A 20,514-nucleotide genomic window follows, 5' to 3' on the forward strand; every position below is an offset into this window, starting at 1 on the left:
TGGTTCCACCATGCTGAGGCAGACTGCTCTCTGTGGCAGCCAGAATCCCTGTGATTCACGTGGGAGTTGCTGCTGTTGCCACTGTCTGGAGTCCATCCCTCCCTGCGCACACTGGAGCTGATTCATCCCAATTGGCCACCAAATGTTTCAGGTCTGTCGCTTCCCTAGATTCTGTGGGAAAATCTTGGTGAGCAGCTTCCGAGGAATAACGGCTGCCAGCTACCACCAGGGGATTTATTGTTTGTGGAGAGAAATGGGAATGGAAAAAGCAGCGGGGCTGGAAGGAGCACAGCGTGCAGGGATGAGTGGCTTCAGAACCCACGTGCTGAAACCCAAGGCCGATGTTGGGGCAGGCCGGTGGGGAGCTGCGTGCCCAGTGCCCTGTGTCCTGGCAGCGGGTGAACTGATGGCTGTTGTGCATTGCAGACGAGGCTGAAAATGGGAAAGGTGGTTAGAGATCTCAGTCGTGGATGTTGTGCTTTGTTCTCGTCGCTCTCCTGTTGCCATGGCATCGCCAAACGCTTTCAAAGAACCAGTCGGAGTGAGATATTTTGCACACAAAAGTCTCGTTGGAAATGTCAAAGAACATCTTGCAATGTAACAGCTCTGTAAAGAGCCTCGAGCGGTTTCCCGGTAGGAAGCAGATGGGTTTTGGTTGCTGGGGGATGAGGTGGCCCTGCAGAGGGTGATGCTCGAAACTGAAGCCCCACCAACTACCCCATCTCCTGGGCTGGGGCTTGGGCACGTCTGCGGTTCCTGGTGGGAGAAGATGGAGCTTCCACCCACAACCACCCCATCCAGAGGGCACAGCCAGGCTGCACGTGTGGACACCCCACCCACTGGGGCTGCTGGAAGGGGTTGCTCCCAGTTGGGAAAGGTCCTGCGCTTGGACATGGCTTAGTGGGCATGGTGGTGATGGGTTGGGGTTGGACTGGATGATCTTAGAGGTCTTGTCCAACCTCAGTGATTCTGTGTACCTCTGGGTGCACCCAACAGGGAATGAGTTCCCTGCCTCCCCCCCCCTTTTTTTTTTTAACCTTGTTATTTTGAAGCCCTGTTGAATTCCTGTTGGATTTTCTAGCAGATATATATATATGTGTATGTATGTATGTGTGTGTGTATATATATATATATATATATATATATATATATATATATGTATAATCTGTACAAACTCAAGAGGAGGTTTTGAAACATTTCAGCCACGCAGGGGGAGTGCTCCATGTAGTGCTGCAAAAAGTGAGGAAAACAGCTCCAAACTGCTTCTCTGCTGCTTAAAAGAAAGAGAACCCCCTCTTTCTCGATTGCAAAACATGGAAGCATTTCTGTTTACCTTCTCTATAAATACTCGCATGGCAAAATTTGGAGTGTCTTCTAAAAAAAAAAGAAAACCAGCCCCAAAACAGTGAGCCCTTTAACGACTGAAAATCCAGAAATCTGAAGTAGGACACATTGCCCAAAATTGAGGCTTCCACCAGAAATGGTGTGTGAAAAACAAGTCGTGCGTTTCAGAGTGTGCCTCAAGTTGCCTATGGTGTGAATGGGATCGTTGCTGGCTGTGCTTACGGGCATGGAGGCACCTGAGCGGGTCGGTGCCATCCTCCTGTACGGCAGCTCATCGGCTTTGCAGCACGCCAGACTTTTAGCCTGACCTACTTTTGTTTGTTTGTGTCGTTTCTCACCCCACGGTGCCTTGCAAAAATAGTTTCTGCTGCTTTCGACACAATGCCCATTCTAATTGGAAAGTCTGAACCAGATGCGTGCTGCTTTCGCAGTCTCGGGAGGACTTGGGCTTCACACGGCAATGTAGAGGACATTCATTCTGCCAGCGCTGTGAGTACGCATGTCCTGAAGCCATCCCTGGGCTGAGAACCACAGCGAACCACCACCCTCGTGAGAGGAAGAAAACAGCCTTGTTTTGTAACTACGGCATGGAGTTTTTTGTTTGGGAGCCCTTGCAACCAGTGGGCTGAGATCCCATATCGTGCCTTTGGCTCCCAGAAGTCTGAAAGAGGGAGCTGTGTGTCCTCGGTGCTGCTCAGAGCCCGTTTGCTCCTCGCTGTGTCTGAATCAGAGAGTGAGGAATGCCTCAGCCCCCAGATCTGGTGGTTCTTCCCCGAGCAAGCGGTCACCCCATGCCAACATTGGCAAGGTTCACACTAGAGCACGGGAGCCCTGAACCTCTCTTGCACCCAAGCCATTGAATTACACTTTCAAAGCAACCGTTCTCCAGTTTTTATTTTAATTTTTTTATGGTTTCTGTCTGCAGGCACTTCCTAGAGGAGTACATTTGGAGGGTTTCTGCTGTTGGTTTCTCTGGCATGGCTGGTGCTACAAGCAAGGGAGCGCTGGGCTCTCTACCCATGTCACAGGGGACCTCCTTTTGAGGGCATCTCCCTCAGCTTGGGAGGAGGTAGCAGGGAAACTTGTGGGCTTTGCACCTGCTTTGCAGGGATGGTTCTGTGGTCGTCACCTCTCCTGTACTGCTTTTCATCACAACCCAGATCATGAGGCTAATCGTGTGCAATAGGATGAAGTCGTTTCTTCTGGTGTGATGTGTGTTCTCCCTTTGGGCAGCCAGCAGGAAGCCGTGGGGACAACCTGCTGTCACCACTGGTGATGTGATAATGTCATGATGGGAGTGGGAAGCCGGAGGAACCAGTCCAGTCCATCCCCAGCCTTGACCACATTTATCTTTGCTCCTTGCTGTAGAACAGCAGAGGGTGGGGAAGCACTGCTGGCCCAACGGGGTGAACTCGGGTGATACTGCATCAGCTGAACTGATGGAGAGCACTGTGCTCTGCCTCTGTGCTAATTCATATCTCTTCTCCACAGGTATCCCATGAGTTTGCCATTAACTTCAACCCCACAAACCCTTTCTGTTCAGGTGAGTGCCTGCCAGGCTTTCATATGCCTTCAGTGTCTTCTGTCTTTCCTCCTGGGCTTCTCCAGTAACTTATCACAGGAGTTTTCCAAGGTCAGTTCAGAGACAGCCTTTAGCATGGAAGCAGAGCAGCTACTACGGGTTCACTCAGTGGAAAGCAGAGAAGATCTGGGGGTGTGTAGGAGGTCCCAGGGCAAAATGCAACTGGATTGAGACAGCATAAAAATAACGCCTTCGTTCTGGGTGTCTGACCAGCCGTCTGCTGGTGAGAAACACAAGGGCTGCTTAGCAGATGGGGAATTCAGGCTTAATACTTCTGTAGCTCATTTAGCAACTGAGAGCCAATAGCAGTCATTGCTGAAGAGCTATTCTAACCATAGACAGTGAGGGCAACCTTGAGCTGCCAAGGCCATCTGTGTTGACCTCTGCTTCACCCTAGCAGAAGGGAGCTCGGTGATAAAGAAAGCCTTTTTGGGTTTCTTTGTTCTCCTGGTTTATGAGAGTGGGGGGAAGGACAGAAAGATCTTCCTGGGCAGCTCTGTTGGATGGCAGAAGCAGAAGAGTCTCTGGTGACCTGCAGGACAAAGTATTGCTTCCAAACAGCCTGGGAGCATTCAAGGTGTTTCTGGGATGTTTCAGCTTCTGCACTGCCCCGTGTGTGTCTGGTGTTTTGTTAAGCTCAGAGACCAGCTGCTTTTCTTTTTTGCTCCTCCTCTTTGCCAGATTTTGAGATTTTTGCAGAAACAAGAGGAAAGCCTTTGGTTGTGGGTGCTGTGAAGCCTCTCACCAGAGAAGGTGTGAGGATCTGCTGCAAAGTGGCTGAGGATCAAAGCCCTGATTTTAGAACATTTGCATAGAAGTGGATGAAACTTCATGATCTGGATGAGTTTGGAGGAAAAAGATATTTTGAACTTGAGCTCCCTTGGCATTACTAGCTCATCATCCTCTGCTTGATCAGACAGTGATAGGACTGGAGAGGGGGGAGCAGTTTTAAATTAAAAGTGGGGAGATTTAGGTGAGATGGGGAATTGTTTCACTCAGAGGGCAGTGAGGCACTGGAGCTGGCTGCCCAGAGAAGGTGTGGAGCCCCAGCCCACGAGGCGTTCAAGGCCAGGCTGAATGGGGCATTGAGGAAACCTGATCTAGCAGGAGGTGTCCCTGACCATGGCAAGGGTGTGACATCTTATTGGAACGAGATGATTTTTAATGTCCCTCCCAACCTCAGTCAATCTATGGTGCTGCGATCATGCTTGAAGTATTTGGTGGCTGGCTTGTGCTGTTGCACGTTGTGATTTGGGGCTTCTCTGGTTTCCCCACAGGTGTGGAGGGCATTGTCCAAGCGTACTCAGCCTGCCTGCCTCACATCCGCTTCTACGGACCCACCAACTTCTCCCCCATTGTCAACCACGTGGCCCGCTTTGCGGCTCAGGCAACCCAGCAGGAGACTGCATCTGTAAGTCCTGCTTTCCTCTGACTACCGTGTGGTGTGGCTGCTGTGACCTGGGGCCTTGCTTTCATGTCAGGAGAGATGAGGCTGTGGGAGAGGCGGTGCGGAGCCAGGCTCAATCTGGGCTATATATAGGAGAAAGTTTCTTGTTTGGGTTTGGCAACTACTCCAACACTTTGCCACTCTGCCAGGCAGGTGGTGGGTTGCATCACCGATGGATGCTGAGCATCTCGTGGCTGCTATGGCATCACTGCTGGGCTTCCTTCCTTCCCCGAGGACATGGCATGCTCAATAGACAAAGCTGGCTGGCGAGACCAGACTATTTAGGGGAGCTGGGGATGAAAGCTGCCTGCAAACAATTGTGGGAAGATCTCCCCATCCCTTGTGGCTGATTTGCATCTGCTGTTCCATTGCCCCATGCTGGTGAATGGAAAGGGCTTGGAGGAGAGTTAGAACTAACCCTGCCTGTGAAGCCCAGCCGTGGGCTCTCATCTGGCTGTCGTCGCTTCACAGAGAGAACGTCAACAAAACAATGCAGAAACTCAACAGCCAACAGAACGGCAGCTGTGGAAAATCAGAAATTACTGGGGAGAGAAATGAGGTGGGGTGGGGAATGCCATGATTTGAGTGAGCCTTGGATTTATACAAATGAGCGGAGTGTGAAACATTGCCCCCCTTATCTCAAAGAGGATCCAGCAGCCCTAGATGATAGCAAGAGTTGACCAGGTGTGGAGCAGCTCCCAGGCGAGAAGTGATAAGGCTACAACCTTCTGGCCTGGAAAACATCAAGGTCATCAGGAGTCCACAACATGCATGGCAGGATACAGGAAAACTTTGATCTCTTCTACATTTCCTCCTGAAGCATCCATCATTGGCTTCTGCTGGGTTCCATGGGGCTTTGGTCTGCCAGGGCAACTTCTGTTCGTGTGGATTCTGGCCAGGAAGGGAATGACAGTCCTGAGAAGCGCAGCCCTGTTGCTTTCCAAATAGCTTTGGGCTCCTGAGTAGTGAGGGACTGACCGTCCCTGACTGTCATGGGGGCCATAAGGGAACTAGGCTGGTGACAATGGCACCATTGTGTGAATGGGAAACGTGAGCAGATGTGCTGAGGTTCAGAGGGTGGCTTCAGACCTTTGGTTTATGTCACTTCAATACAAAGCAGATACCTGAAGGAAGATCCTCTTGGTTAAAGCAACATGTTGCTCACGTGGCCAAATGTGAACTTTCTCCTGGAAGAAGACCTTTCTGCTTCTCCCCCTTGGATGATGTTGAGTATCTTGTTTTTATCGCTCCTTTTCACACTGGTTGGACAAACAGTGGGCTCAGAGCCAGGACCGGCGTTCCCACATGGCCGCTCCAGCCGCTCATCAGTCCTTCAAGTTGCAGATAATTAGTCCAGCACTCTGCTTACATCCATATGTCAGAAAGCTGCTCGTTAGCATGGAAGCCCATTGCACCGGCCTGCCCATCCTCATATGCAGGAGATGGTGCCAGCACGGTGGTAGGAGGGGGATGATTGTTTACTGCTGCTCTCCCCAGCTCCAGGCGTGAAGGGATACTGTCCCATATTTGCCTTTTTTCTTTGCTTTCTTCGTTAAAATAAGCCACTTCCAGCAACTGCCATTTCAAGGGGATCCCACTGCTTCCTGTCCATCCTTCCCTCCCCTTCTTGGCTCCCCCAAGAAGGCTGTGGACTGTCAGGCCTCACGTCCAACGCACACTGCTTGTTGGGGGAAAGCCTGAATCGGGTTTGATTTGCCACAAACCCAGGTGCCTCCTCAGCTTTCATTTTCTCTCCTTGTATTGGAGGGGGAGGGAGAATCCCCCATGCTGCGCGCCAAGCAGAGGCACTAATCATATGCAAATTGCACCCCTCTGTTGGCACTAATAGTTTAATCAAGGGAGATTTAAATAATACGCACCAAAGGAACAGGCTGGAGACGGCTCTGCCTTTTTTGAGAGCACAGAATGTGATGGATCAGGGGCTGAGGCTTGGATCAGCATGACGAGAGCAGGCAGCCCCGTCCCAGGTCCCTGTCCCCATCCTGGGATGGGGTGCACATACCCCATGGTGGCAGTGGATGCCTGCAGAGTCCAGGCTCAACCTTCCCAGGCAGGCTGATGTTCAGTGCCCAAGGAGGTGGCTCTAAAATTGCCATCACTTGTCTGGAGTGCATCCAGCCGATGCTGCCAGGTAAGGATGCTCACAGCTGCTCTGCTGCAGAGCCCTCGGGCTTTTCAGATGATCCCCAGCATCACCTCCCATTTCACTTTGCTTCTGAAATATGCAGTGAGAAGCAGTGGATGAGCTCTGCTCCCTCCTTGTCTCCCGCGTGCTTTTAGCACTTTTCTCACTGATTTCAGAGAATGGGAACAAAAGTAGAGAGGCCTTTCTTGTTTCATTCTTTTCTGCACCAGTTTACTCACAGATGAAGAAGCTTGGCAGGAAGGATGGAATGAGCTGGATTTTTGCCTGTTCTCAGCCGCTTTGAGACTCTGCTCCTTCTCCCTTACAGGTGCACGGTCAGTCCTGGCCAGCAGCATGTGAGCACACAGCTCCTCTCTTAAACACCAAAAACAGATTGTTGGTGCCAGTTCTGGATTCCAGATACTGCCTTCTTGTATAAGTCTTCCCCTGGAACACTTTTTTCCCCCCAGCTCCACGTGTTTGCCCCGTTTCAGTGCCATGCTTCCTGGGATGTGCCCCGGGCCCTGCAGTGCTCAGGGCAGCAGCAGGTCCTGCTGCTGCAGCACAGCGGTGCCAGAAACCCACCCTCGTTTGCACTCGGAATTTATTTGAGGGAAGAGAGCACTTAGGGGAGATTTCAAGAGATGAGATGTGGGCTGGAGGAAAAACAAGAAAATGGGCTTCAGGCTGCGTGTCTCCTCCTGCTTTTCTAGGACGTCAGCACTGGTGGTTTTCAGAGGAAATGGAAAGAATGAGGAGAGGAACAAAAGGCTTTAATGCTCCTAAGTGCTTGTTTTTCATCATTTCTCCACCACGCTCAAGATGTGTAATGCACCAAAATGGAACCATTACTTTCCCCTGAGGGAGAGGAGATGAAGGCGCTGGTCTTGCTGGGGTGCTGTGTTGTGTCCGTCCATCTGTCCCCGTGCCCTGTCCTTCAGCTCTGTGTGCTGACGTCTGCTAGCAGCGAGCCTAGAGTTGATGTGTCCCTTGCAGCAGCTCTGACCCTCTCTTCCCTTCCCTGCAGCAGTACTTCATCCTCCTCATCATCACGGATGGAGTCATCAGTGACATGGATGAGACGCGCCATGCCGTGGTGCAGGCGTCCAAGCTGCCCATGTCCATCATCATCGTGGGGGTGGGCAACGCTGACTTTGCTGCCATGGAGTTCCTGGATGGGGACAGCCGGGTGCTGCGCTCCCACACTGGCGAGGAGGCCGTGCGTGACATCGTCCAGTTTGTGCCCTTCCGGGATTTCCGCAATGTGAGTCCGTGACCCCCAGCAGTGGGGCCTGGGGGCTGTGGTGCCGTCCCCAGGAGAAGAGGTGGCGCCAGGGAGACCTCGCTGTGGCCTTCCAGTATCTAAAGGGATCCCAGGATGGATGGGGAGGGATTCTTTGTCAGGGGATGTAGTGATAGGACAAGGGGGAATGGCTTTAAACTAACGGGAGGTTTAGGTTAGATGTTAGGAAGAAATCATTTGCTGTGAGGGCTGTGAGGCCCTGGCACAGCTGCCCAGAGCTGTGGGTGCCCCATTGGTGGATGTGCCCCAGCCCACGGGTGGGATTTTGGGGAAACCTGGAGAATGGGAGGTGTCCCTGCCCGCGGCCTGGACACGACATCTCATGGGAAGGAGGTGATCTGTGAGGTCTCGAACCATTCTGATTCTGTGTTTCTGTGATCCGACCCGCATCATTCTATTTGTGGTTCTCATCTTAAAAGAGGGGCAACCCCAGCAAATGCCAAAACGTTTGGGAGCCGCTTAAAAGAGAGAGCACTCATCATGCTCCCATCAGCTCTACCCTCTCCCACACCACCTGCCTCGCTCTGCCCTGTGAGAGACCTGTCCCCAAGGCAGTGACATACAGTATAACCACAGGTGAATCCGGTCCTGTGCTACTGCGGCTTTTTCTTTTTGCCTGCAGGCCCCCAAGGAGACACTGGCCAAAGCTGTGCTGGCAGAGCTGCCCCAGCAAGTCGTGCAGTACTTCAAGCACCAAAACCTGCCCCCCATCAACTCGGAGCCCGCGTAGCGCCGTGCCCGGCCCCAGCTGCATGTTCCCGAAGTCTGTTGGTCCCACTGAAAGCGCATGTTCCACATGCTGTTCAATGAAGAATACCCTCCCTGAAACACCCAGGTTTGTACTTCTTAATTTAATTGTTAAGTTCTTAAAGCTCATCCTGGAGAAGCGCCTGGATCCACTTTGTACAGCTGCCGCCTGAGGTAACACCCAGAGGCCAGGCCGAGCCCCAGTCCCACTCCGTTGAGTCACTTTTCAGTATTGAATGTACTTTGTATAATTTTAGTGGAACAGGATACAATTTTTACAAACAAAACTTGCTTTTTCCAAGCAATGAAATGCTTAATATATTATTGTTATTACCATTTGTTGAACTGGTCATGTATCTGTGCCGTATCCGTACCGCTGTCATGCTCTGTGTTCATTTTTATACTGTGTACATGTTATATTTGTTATACTCAGGTTAATAAAGAAACTTGGACATTTAAAACAAGGGGCTGCTGTCTGGTCTGGGCTGGGAGCACTGTGTGAGGGCTGGGTGCTTGGGGCAGCCCAGTGCTCCTCACCACTCCACCTATACCATGCCTGGAGCGCATGGGCACAGTGCAAGGCCTATGCCAGCCTCAACCCTGGAAGGTGGGGCCAGGTTGGGGGAAATGTTTGCTTTGCAAAGCCCTCTGGAAGGGAAAAATACCTGACCCCCCCTCCTTTTCCAAATAGGAAAGCAGTCTCTGAATGGTGGCTTGTTTAGAACTAACGCTGTATGCAGCTCCACTGGCAGGCAGGCAGGCAGTGTGCTGCTCAGCTTTCAGATCAAAGGCTGGGGCTCTGGAAAAGTTTTCTTTCCATCATGAAACCTCACGCAGAGAGAAGAAAATCTGAAATATTTCAATTCCACTATGAAATGATGGTGCTGCTGGAATCCTTTCCCAACCCCAGGGCTGTGTTCCTGCCCCAGCTGCTTCCAGTTGGGCTGATCTGCCCTCTGGCCCTTCGTACAGTATCGCAGAGCGCAGTTAATACCTTTAACATCAAATCTCTTTGTAAGGCAGTAAATGGGACTGGTAGCCAGGCTGCATAGCAGCCCGTTTACATAGGGCAGCTGCAAGAGCAGCTTGCTGGAAGGGACTCAGGCTCAAGGGCTGCTGTGAGCTAACAGAGCTCCCCAGCTGCCCTGATCTTGCTCTTCAAGAAACAAAGACAGTGGGGCTCTCCCACAGCAGAATTGTCTCCCCCCCCTCTTGACCACGCAGGGTCCAGCACAACCACCTGCAGCTCCTCTGCACCACTGTGTCTGCCCACAGCTTCCAAACCCCACTCTGCGTTTCCATTTGAATCTAACAGATGCTTGGAGGGCAGCTATGCAAAATACCGTTCAGGAAAGCGTTCATGGCTGGGCTGTGCTGCTCTGGCTTTCCAGAGACATCGTGGATTGAGTTTCACGCCAGGCACAGACACCTCTGCACTGCAGCTACGCAAGGCTCCTGCACGTGCAACTCTGAAGTAAAGCAGGTTTAAATGAAGGCACTGGGAGATCTAGGTATCTTCCATCAGCAGAGAAGCTACAAAAGGCAGGAGCAGCTCGGGAGCAAAAACCAGAGTGCCAGGTAGCACTTGGGGCAGCGTAAGGTCTCTTAAATTCAACAGAGCTTCGACAGCCATTTGCTCTCCTACTGCAAAAGGCGGTGGAGTTCTCCAGTCTGTGCACAGCTTGGTTTGAGTGAGCCAGGATATCCCACCCCCTCGGTGCTCACACTGCACCACGAGAATGAGCTGTGAGCAGAATCACCACCAGCAGTTCCTCTGCACTCATTCAGAAGGAGGGCACTGCCTCAGCCCCGTCTCGATGGTGGGTTGAGGACAGGGCTGCATAAGCAGAACCCAAATTGCTTAATGGAACAGGAACGATTATGAATGGCACAAGCCAAGATGGAAAAAAAATGCATTCAGAATGTCTTTAATCGCGTAACACTAAAACTTCTTTACAGTGTCATGGCAATCTACACTTCACCATCTGCTCGATTTTTGTTCTGCCCCCATTTCTCAAATACAGAATAAAAATGACATTTTAAAACAGAACACATGGCTGCTCCTACAAGACTTCCGTGCTTCAAGTGCATTTTTGGTTTTTGTTTTTTTTTTGCCTGTTGGTCTTGTATAAACTCCACAGATCACCAGAATTCATTCTTTCTTCCCATGAGAGTCATAAAAAGGCGCTCTCCTCTCTACCCCCCAGCCCTCATCTACAGGACGAGGCGTGCCCTCTGCTTTGGGGTGGCAGCCTTCCCACCTCAAGCTCAGCAAGAATCCCAGAAATGGAAAAAAAAAAAAAATAGGGGAAAAAAAAATAAAAATGAATTATTTTAGAAGCATCTGAATGTATTAAAGTTGAGAGGTTAGCTAGAAATATTATATTTGGGACAGAAGGATGCATCAGACATCCACCAGGGCTTTGGAAGTGAACTCTGCACTACATCACACACGGAGGGATTTTGTTATGGACCATCAAAGAAACTGTTGCTACGAAAAACAGAAGAGACGATCTTCCCAGTGGAATTGATGGTGCCTTCTCCATCCGAGCTGGACTCCGAGTCACTGCTGCCCGAGTAGGCACCGAGGCCGGGCAGGATCCCAATGCAGACCGCAGCCGACGGACAGTGGACCGCAGATCCTCCCACAGAGCTGCTCCCCAGGGGAACACAGGACGGTTTTTCTGCAAGAGAAGGACTTCAGTCAGAAGCCAGAGCGCAGGAAAGGGTTTCTTTCATCAGCCCAGGAGCTGCTGCGTGCCATTCACCTGCTACCAGCACGCCAGTGGTGGGTGACTGCAGGATTTAATCACAGCGCGAGGCGGCGTTACGTGGCACAACAGCTATTCTGACAGGAAGGACTGGCTACCTCAGGGGATTTTTCTCATCGTAGTTAAGCTCAGCTCTGTGCTGGCATTACAGATTTTTATTCTTAAGGTTGTCAGTTTGATGGGTGTCGAATAGCAAACCCACTAAATAAGGATAAATAGTTCTGTTCTATGCAATTAGTTTATTATTTTTTTTAACAATACAACAGCATAGTTGGGGAAAAGTTTCATTCCAGTGCTCTGCTAAGTCAGCATCTCCCATCTACCACAGCTAATTAATTTTTTTCCAGCGTTCTGATAGTTTACTGAACAGAAGGAGATGCAGGAAGCGCCTTGGGTTGTCATTACACAATCACAGCTCACCCTATTTGTGTCAGGAGATCTTGACAACGAGTCAATCGCAATCCTGACAGCTAAGACTGAAACGCAGCTTAGTTTTTCTTCTGGCTGCTCACAATTTTCTGAAATAAGCTGGTTTCAGGATGGACAAGATCACTTTGTAGCATGAGAAGCGAGCACAAATACACCTGGTGGAAGGGAAGGAGCTGTTCGCCGTGCCTCTGGCTGACAGAAGCAGCACTGGGCATGAAACGCAGCTAAGGAGACTCCCATTATTTATCAGGGAAAGCTAACAGCTAAGCATTACAATCAGCTGCCTCAGGAAGGAGCACAGTCTCTATCTGCAGAGATTTAAGGGCAGCTTAGACAATCATCTGTCAGGAATGGTGTAGGTGAGGGGCAGACTGATGACCAGAGCAGGTTCCTTCTGCTACAGCTGTCAATGCCCACAGTCACCACAGCACTGGGAGATAACAGCAACCTGTGCTGCCTGGCACGATGAAGGATCAGGAAAGCAAATCCTGCATCAGATCCTACACTCACTAAGTCAGTTGCTGTTTGGGTGAGAGGCAGACAGCTTCCAGGCAGCAGAAATCAGGACATACCTTGGTTCTTTTCTTCGTGGTCAGTATCAAGCTTCAACCTCTTCACACTGTTACCACCATCTGAACTGTGTGGGGGAAAAAAACACAAAAGGAAATCGTCTTGTTCCTCATAAACCACCACTTCGTTACTGTGAAGTGCAGAGTGACTTTTTTGCCTCAAATGCTACAGCTATTCCAGCAGGGAGTGATCCAGAACTTGCTCTGGGACTCCTGCTCAGCTGGAATACCCCCGAGACCAGCAATGAGCATGTGAGTTTTGGTTTCCTGCCTGACAAACTTGAACAGCCACCACCCTGCAGGTCCAACATCAGTGTTCTTCCCCTTCCAGGATCTTTTTCCCCTTCTCGTGGCAGAACATGAGGGACAGATGAAAGGTGATTCTGAGCAAGGAGGTTTTAATAGTGCAAGTCCTTTGCAGGACATCTGCTCTGAAAGCAGACGTTGAACCCCTGCTGTGTTTGGTTCTGGATAGCGTGCAACAGGAAATAAGACAGCAAGAACAGAGGACTGCTGGTGATGGCACCAACATGTCAGATAAGCTCTCTTCAAACAGATGCCATCTGCAGAGTTCAGATGTGCCACTAAACACACACCAGCTCCTTCCCTGCTCCCCACTGGGTTGTGTACCAGTGGTGCCAACACAAGACATTGCTGGCTGCTGGTTAGGGTTTTTTCTTCTCTCCCCTTAAAAAACTCAGTACCCCACATACAAGGTGTTGGAAGAGCTCGCTCCAGTTTGCACAGACAGCAATTACTACTGCACTGGGAGCCAAACATCACCCTGCAAGATAAGCTTCTGAAATAGTAATCTCTCATTATATGGGAACTGTTGAGTCACGGCCTGAACCACTGATGGAGCACCTGGGGAAAGAACCCAGTCAGCCCTGGGAGCACAGGTGAAGGCAATTCAGCTGTGTGACAGGAAGGGGTGGAGCCTGGCTGCACCTCTCTCAGACCTCATTTAAGGGCTGGCTGCCTCTGGGGAAGGATCTTTTGCTGCAGGTTCTTCCTCTATGAAGTTTTTCCTGCAAGCCTGGATCTTCAGATGCAGGTGAGCACTTCTTTTGTAACGTCCTCTGTTGTGCTGGTCCTTCTGCTCATGCACTTAAAACTACTGCCTGAATTTCCAGATGTTAGGAATTGCCTTAAGCATTCCATCATTTGTCTGCAGGGATTCAGCCTGGGCCCAGGTGCTCGGTTGATCAATAACCTGGAGCACACCAGCAGTCTGTGCTTCCAAGCTGAGATCAAAACAGGCAGCAGATCACAAACTCAGCTGTCACCCGTGTAGGACAGGAAAGGTGCTGATGTACCAGTGCCAATTGGTGAGGAACACAGAGGCTTCCTGATGCCCTCAGGATCAGATTAGTACACAAAATTCTTCTCTCTTAATACCCTCCCCAAACTGCCTCCAGCAACTACTTAAAATGATCCATTTTAAACACAGATCTCATAGGTTGTTAGGAAAATCTACATCAAATTACAGAACTGAGGTGGATGCTGATATTTTCAGAGCTGAAAAAGAGAGAAACTCTGGAGCCCACAGCAGGGTTGCCCAAGCCTGGCAGCCTAGAATGAAGAGCCTACCCACTTGCTTTACACATGCTTATCTATTTGAGTTGCCTCATGTTTCTCCAACAGTTGGTGAGAGCCCATAGAAACAAGGCTGGTCTTTTCCTGTACCTCCCCCCTTTTTTTTTCTTCAGGGCTAAGGTTTGCACCTCGTTCTCTGGAGGCAGTTTTGGCCTGCTTCCCTTTATGCTGTTAACCAGGTTCCGTTCCTCATGCATTTATAGAAGTGTGAAACTAACCTTCTGTGTTTCACAGCTCCTGCCAACAGCTTTGCCTGAGAGAATTTGTTCTTGTTTTCCACTGACTTCATGGGCAATTTCTTCTCAGTTTCCTTCTTTGGGTCCATACCCACTCCCACTTTAGTGAGAGTGCTGTGAGTTAAGGGTTAAGGATCAACGAGGCAGGAGAGGAGAGGACAGGCTCTTCCTCCCTGACATACTCAGCTCTGACAGCAGCAACTGAAGCTCATTCACATTATGTGAATAAGTTTCCACTAAAGGAAACTTATTTGTGATGACACCTATGTGGCACCTTCAGCCAGGACAGAAGAGGCCCCTTTGTGAGGTACCAGTAAAGGTATAAAGGCTTCTGCAAACCTTGATGTTGCATGTGGCAAAGGAGAGTTCTCCAAATTCAAAAGGAGATCAGCTTATAACCTGCAATCTGCCTTTCTACAAATTCCTTCTCTGACTGCCATTTCAATGATCACTCAGTGTAACCACGAGCCCTGAGTTTCAGGAGTGTCCCAGCTACTGCATACAAATATCCAACAGTGAATTTCATGTTCCTATTTAAGGTCACAGTTTCCATCCCAGCACCCTGTGGAGTGACCCAAAGTCTCCGATCCCCTTCATGTCAGGACGTTCAGAAGCCCTTGCTAACTGGATTTTCCCAAGGATGCAGCAACAGCCCTGACTGCTCCCTGCCTCAACTCAACCTCCAACCACCATCGTTGCTGTGCTTGTAAGATGGCACAGCAGTGCCATCCTGTGGCCAACGGGAGCAATCCCGAAGCTCACCCTGCCAACAACGGTTTGATGTTGCACCATCCTACAACAGCAACGCCTTCTCCGTGGGATTTCTGCATTCACACAGCGCTGAAGACAAAAGGATGCTGCTTTCAAGCATTTCTTGGAACTGGCTTAAGAAAAGATCTTTAAATCTAGTTAGTCCAATGCTGAAGAGGCAGGGTAAGAAGCCAAAAAACCCAGCTATTTGTGTAAGAGGAAATAAAGCTCCTATGCATCCATGCATATGAATTTCTCACTCTTGAGTGCATTCAAATATTCCAGCACATTTATCTTCAGTTTGTATAGTGTCATGATTTCTTTTAACCGCAGGAAAAAGAAGGAAAACAAAGAAAGAAACAAAGCTCTGTACTTCAATATTGATGCAGGCTTTCACCACGGAACAACATCCCTTAAACTGGATGTTTTACCACGACTGGTTGACAATCCTCTTTCTGGCCTGGAGGAACTCCTGCACGGTGCCTACAGACCACCCAGCTCATCCAGCCAAGACCACTTGGAAAGAATGCCTCCAAAAATGGTTAAATCTGCAGGTCATTCAGCAAGTTGCTGCAGGGTTCCTTGCGACGTTACCCAGTATGTTAGCAGCAAGTCCTACAGCTAATTTACATCAGGACTTCAGATACAAAACTGGCTGATTCTAAGACCAAGACTCGATGTGGACACCTGGAACAGATCCTGCTGGGTAAATTGAGGGATCTGTGCGTTATGTGGCTAATCCAAGACAACACAAGGTTCATTCTGAGCTGGTATGGTTCACCCCTGCACGTATGTGACCTCACCAGGGTTGTCAGCTGCTTGCACAGCACGATGCTACACATCCCCGCATCAGCCAGACCTGCGAGCAGCCAGCACAGAACCTAAATATATCCCATAATTAGATCCAACAAATCAAGGAAATATTCCAGATCCATCAGCCAACTTCAGCTCAGTTCTGACGTAAAGTTATTAGAAAATGCATCAGTGCTGCCTCTTCATAAATGAATTAGTCAGAGAACTTGGATGCTCTTCACAAGAGATCTAGATGCTCTGAGTTATAAATCCTTAACTAACACAAGGTAATGCAGCTCTTTGTAGCATTTGCTGAATATTTTTGGTCATCACCTCATAAATATGAGCTGCTCGCTCCTTTTTCTGCTTTCAGACTCTTTCATTTATAGTAAAGCATCCTTGAGAACTTGCGCTCTGTTCACTTATTGCTTTAAGCAGTGGCTTTCATTAGGAGGCAAAGCAACTATTGCTTTCTGCACAAGTGAGGTAACCTCACACGACATTCAGTTCAGAACAGACAGCAATCCTAAAATCACTCCACATCTCCCCTTTCTGATGCAGATTAAAGACAAAAAGCATCCTATGCTGCCCTGCAGTACAGCTTTGTGAAGGGCTGGTGGCCTGGATCAAATGTTCTAGTAGGAGATCCAAGCTACAATAACAGTAAAAGAACCATCACATGTGTTCTTAAAGCAGTATTAGAACAAGGATGTGAACAACAGACTAAAACTACAGACCAGACTCCAAGCCTCCAGTATAAGAACACCAGCCCTATAAGCAAAGGATATTCTGTATTCATTGAGTTCTTTCATCTCCTCTTCTCTTCGCTGCTTTTCTAGCAGCTCTTGCTGCCGAGAAACCTCGTCAAGGAAGTTTGTCTCGTCTTCATCTAAGCCTCTTACCATATTTTCTGGAAAAAAGAAGAATGCACAGAGATGAGCTCAGGATTTGGGGAGCAGCTGTGAGCTTCCAGCACCTCCCCCTTCTCTTCAGGTGATTTTTAACTGCTGATTTCCAGCTGCCTCATGAAATGCAGGGAGCCATCCACATCCTGCAGGTGACGACCCTGAATGCTGCTGAGGTAGAATATTTTGCACAGTGTCACTGGGAAGGCAGTGAGTGGAGTCCTGGGTGACCAGCTCTTATCTTCCAGCAGTTACAGCATCTTGCCAAGTAACAGGAACAAAGCAAAGCCCTCAGAGGACAAACTATCTGCTTTGTTCTGTAATTAAGAGTAGAAATATTTTCTGGTTAATGACACTGGATGCAAAACAAGCCCAAACTCTTAAATGCTTGAGCACAAAACCTACACCAGACTAACAGCTCAAGCACAGTTACCACAGAGGTGAGCAAGGCTTGTAAGCCTGTGTGAGTTCAGTGGGAAGGTCTCCTTTCTGTTCTACAAGTGGTCAGCATCTCTCCATCCAAGTTACTGATTTAAAAAGGTCTTCAAAAGTACTTGTCAGACAAACCAAGTTTGCAGTGTCAGCCTGAGAAGTCTGAACCCAAACACCACCTTTAGTCATTAGTTTAATTCCACAAGAGGATTTTTAGGTCTTTACATGAGGCAGACGTTGTTTGTTTTTTAATCTTCACCTCATAGTCAAGTCCCATTCAGTCTAATGGCAAGCTCAGCAATCCATTTATGCTGATAACTGGCAGCCTGCCATCCCCAAGTTCTGTTCCATGGCCAACATGAGAAATTCTAGACAGAATCCCACTATGCAAGTGGAGCTTAGAGAATGCAAGAGTTCCAGGGTAGGACTTCAAGCTAAAGAACCAAAATCAGCAAGAAGCTGCCTTAACATGGAGTCCCACAGCATCACCCTCACTTCTCTTTTAACAGAGCCAGTAGGTCCCATTTTGACTGTTAATTTCTACAAGTGATACAAAGCAAAGGATTCTTCTATAAAACCAGGAGTTGCAACATTGGTAGAAACCAGGTTTTCACTTCATTAATATCTACTTTTTGAAGGCTCAGCTCCTCCACGTTCACTTCACCCAAATGCTGATCTTCAGCCTCAAACTGCTCTGTGAAGTTTGAGTCACCTAATTATGGTTAGGGAATTGCAATGCATGTGCAGCACTGCCTTGATGCAGATAATTGCCACCTGCAGGATTCTCTATACCCTTTGAATACCCTTCTCAGCTCCCTGCTTCTCTCTCAGACAGGTCAGACCTGCAGGTACCACGCAGCTGCTGCAGTTTGCTGAGTTCTGTTGGAAGTAACAGAGGTTGGTGCTTACTGAATTTAAATTGCTCCTCAAACTCCTGCTGCTTCTTTTCTCTCTGCTCCTGAAGCCTTTCATACAATGAGCGTGGGTCATAAGCCTCCTCTGGGCACTCTGGAAGGAAGGAATAATTAAGGAAATGAGACAATGTTAGAAATACGAAGTCACCAACAGTTTGTACTTTCTTCAAGGGAAAACCTTTTGGAGCTTGCAGAATACAAGCTACTACTTTTTGGTTTGGTTTTCTTTGAAATATCCCTGGATCTCTTTCCTATAGTTACTAAAATCTATCCCATACCTTCTGGATCTTCAGGTTTTCGGACCTTTTCCCATTCTTCTTGCCTTCTCTTTCGCCGCTCCTCTAGCTCAGCTTCAGAAACAAACCTCTTGTTTATCACGAGGTCAGCAGAGCCATCTCCCCCATCCATGGTGGAACTGACCTAAAAACACAACATGACAGACACGGGGCACCCGCTTTCACTTGTCAGTGCATGAGATATTATTATGTGCTCTGAGAATCACAGAGCCAGGCCTGCTTAGGCTGCACCAGGGGAGCGAGCAGGGGCCGGAGCGCAAGGCGAAGTCGTGTAGAGGTTTGTGGTGTTCAACAGTTGCTGGAAAGAAGGAATTCCCCTGCAGGATGAAAAGGGGCTGTGGTTAAAGGTCTGGAGCAGCCCTATGACCGAAGGCAGCCCCTTCACACAGCACACCCTCTGCTTCCAGCTGGGGATTCCCAAGGAGTGCTCGCATTTCTGCCTCAATCCTAGGCCTGGGGTTGCGATGCTCTGAGGAGCAGCCTAAGAAGGAAACTCGATTTGGGAGGCTGTCACCCCAAAGCACAGCACTGATAAGTTCCCTGCATGAGCCAGATGGCTCCTGCCAGCTCCATGCTGCAGAATGGTTAATTGGTTAATGCCAACTGTTGGTCCATTTAGGACCGCCCCCCCGGCCTGCCTTTCAGCACTGGAAGAGAAGCCTGTTATTCTTGCAGTGAGGGAGGGATGCAGTAAGTAATAACAGAAGGAACCGGTCTGTCGTCCTTCCTCCACACAATGAAGCCCTGCTGCAGAAAGCAGAGCCCTGATGTTCTCATAGGATACAGCTTTGGTGGGCTGTTGTCTGTAGGACGAAATGACTAATAGAGACCTCAGAAGAAATGCAGGTTAAAGCACCACCATACGAGTATTTGTTAAAAGTATGATGTGTTTTTAAAATGAGTTCAACTCCCAGAAATCACAGAATATCCGCTCTTATGTGTCATTTCCCACAGTGGTTTGAGCTGAAAACCTATAGGGAAAATAAAAACTGTATCTCCCTCCTGGACACAGGTCTGAAGAACGAGGCCATTCTTCTTAACCAAGCGCTGCATTACTGAGATGAGCTGTTTCCCCACTTGTGCCAGCTCAATCTGTTCAGAGAGGAAACAAAACGTTCTGATACAACGATGACAACGTCAGAAAAACAAACTGAAGAGGCTGATGAGGCACGAGCACAGCACTGTCTTAAGACTAAAGTCGCCAACCATCTGCCTACTGGTTCAGCCAATGCTTTAAACCACTTGGAAGAGATTAGGGTGTAACTGTGACTGGATACTCAGCTTTCTTCTCCAAAAGAGAGGTAAGGCATTGAAACAGCTGCCCAGAGAGGTGGTGGAGTCACTCACTGCCCCAGGAGGCGTGCAAGAAAGGAGAATGTGGCACTGGGTGGGTCTAGAGCAGTTGCAGATGAGAGATGGTTGGACTGGATGATCTCAGTGGTCATCCCAGCCTAAAGGATTCTGTCATCTTTTCAATACAACCCAGGGAAGCTGATGGAACGTTTCCGAAACAGCAGCATCAAAGACATCCTGGGGCACGATGCCACGGGGGGATTGCATTGCAGCCCAGCACTATGGTACCTTAAAACCTTGGAATTTGGCTCATCTCGCCTTTGCCTTCCCTGACGTCCAACACACACGCACACCCCAGACACAACGGATGTTTTTACACCGTCCTGCGTTCATCTCGCCCGCTGACGGCGCTCCGGCCAGCAGGGGACACGCAGCACCGTAACGACCCAGCTGCAAACCGCGCTCTCTTCCGTGCTATTGCACGGTCACAAAACAGGGACTAAAACCCCGAACCTCGCGGCCCAGGGCCTCACCTGGGCTGGGCCAGATGCGAGCGCAGACCTCGCCTCGCTGTTGTGAGCAGCGGCCTCTGGAGCAGCCGGTCCCGCAGAGGCTCGGGCCCGCTCCCGGCCCGCGCCACGGAGCCCCGAGTTCACGGCTAACGGGATCGCGGAGGCTCGGCTCGCCCGCCGGGCCCGGCCCGCCCTCGCTCGACGAAGCCCCGGCCGCCCCCTCCGGACGTACCGCGCGGCGGGCCGCTCACACAGAGAGGCGCGGCCCGACACCGAGCGCCGCCATCGAGCCCCTCCCGCCGGCCCGCTCGTCGCCGCGCCTCGCCCCGCCCCTTCCGCCCGCGCCAGCCAACCGCGTGAGCGCTTCCTGCGGCCGCGCTTCCGCCCGGCCCTCGGCCAATCACCGCTTCTGCATCGGGAGGAAGCGCGGAGCCGGGAGAGGCGACGTCA

The 20,514-nt window shown here is 49.9% G+C and overlaps 3 protein-coding genes across 4 annotated transcripts in view; 2 read left to right on the top strand and 1 right to left on the bottom strand.

Annotated features, from left to right (window-relative positions):
* Positions 1 to 10,894, top strand: part of CPNE2 (copine 2) — a 41,382-nt gene extending 30,488 nt beyond the window's left edge. For both annotated transcript variants that reach the window (XM_048958258.1, XM_048958257.1), the window contains exons 13-16: positions 2,836 to 2,887; positions 4,204 to 4,337; positions 7,547 to 7,783; positions 8,445 to 10,894. In XM_048958258.1, the coding sequence (XP_048814215.1) occupies positions 2,836 to 2,887; positions 4,204 to 4,337; positions 7,547 to 7,783; positions 8,445 to 8,552 (531 nt within the window). In that variant the 3' untranslated portion in view covers positions 8,553 to 10,894. The remainder of the gene's footprint in view (positions 1 to 2,835; positions 2,888 to 4,203; positions 4,338 to 7,546; positions 7,784 to 8,444) is intronic.
* Positions 10,654 to 20,386, bottom strand: PSME3IP1 (proteasome activator subunit 3 interacting protein 1). Its single transcript, XM_048958300.1, has 7 exons — positions 20,086 to 20,386; positions 18,242 to 18,383; positions 17,959 to 18,057; positions 16,500 to 16,622; positions 14,153 to 14,285; positions 12,342 to 12,406; positions 10,654 to 11,253 (listed from the first exon to the last, which is right to left on the bottom strand). Exons 2-7 carry the CDS (start codon positions 18,369 to 18,371, stop codon positions 11,036 to 11,038), a joined length of 768 nt encoding a protein of 255 aa, XP_048814257.1. The 5' UTR covers positions 18,372 to 18,383; positions 20,086 to 20,386; the 3' UTR covers positions 10,654 to 11,035.
* The window catches only part of RSPRY1 (ring finger and SPRY domain containing 1), a 39,935-nt gene continuing 31,852 nt past the window's right edge, over positions 12,432 to 20,514 (top strand). The window contains exon 1 of the mRNA XM_048958254.1: positions 12,432 to 13,392. The gene's annotated coding sequence lies outside the window, so the exon portion shown is untranslated. The remainder of the gene's footprint in view (positions 13,393 to 20,514) is intronic.

This window comes from Lagopus muta, chromosome 12, assembly GCF_023343835.1.
Source record: "Lagopus muta isolate bLagMut1 chromosome 12, bLagMut1 primary, whole genome shotgun sequence".
Taxonomy (NCBI): Eukaryota; Metazoa; Chordata; class Aves; order Galliformes; family Phasianidae; genus Lagopus; species Lagopus muta.

What these genes read in the sequence shown, in the direction of transcription:
- PSME3IP1 (XM_048958300.1), bottom strand. Translation starts at nt 18,371, where the DNA reads ATGGATGGGGGAGATGGCTCTGCTGACCTCGTGATAAACAAGAGGTTT. An exon ending in AAAACCTGAAGATCCAGAAG is followed by an intron (nt 18,058 to 18,241) that starts GTATGGGATAGA and finishes CCTTCCTTCCAG; the next exon opens with AGTGCCCAGAGGAGGCTTAT. An exon ending in CCACGAAGAAAAGAACCAAG is followed by an intron (nt 11,254 to 12,341) that starts GTATGTCCTGAT and finishes CTTCTCTTGCAG; the next exon opens with AAAAACCGTCCTGTGTTCCC.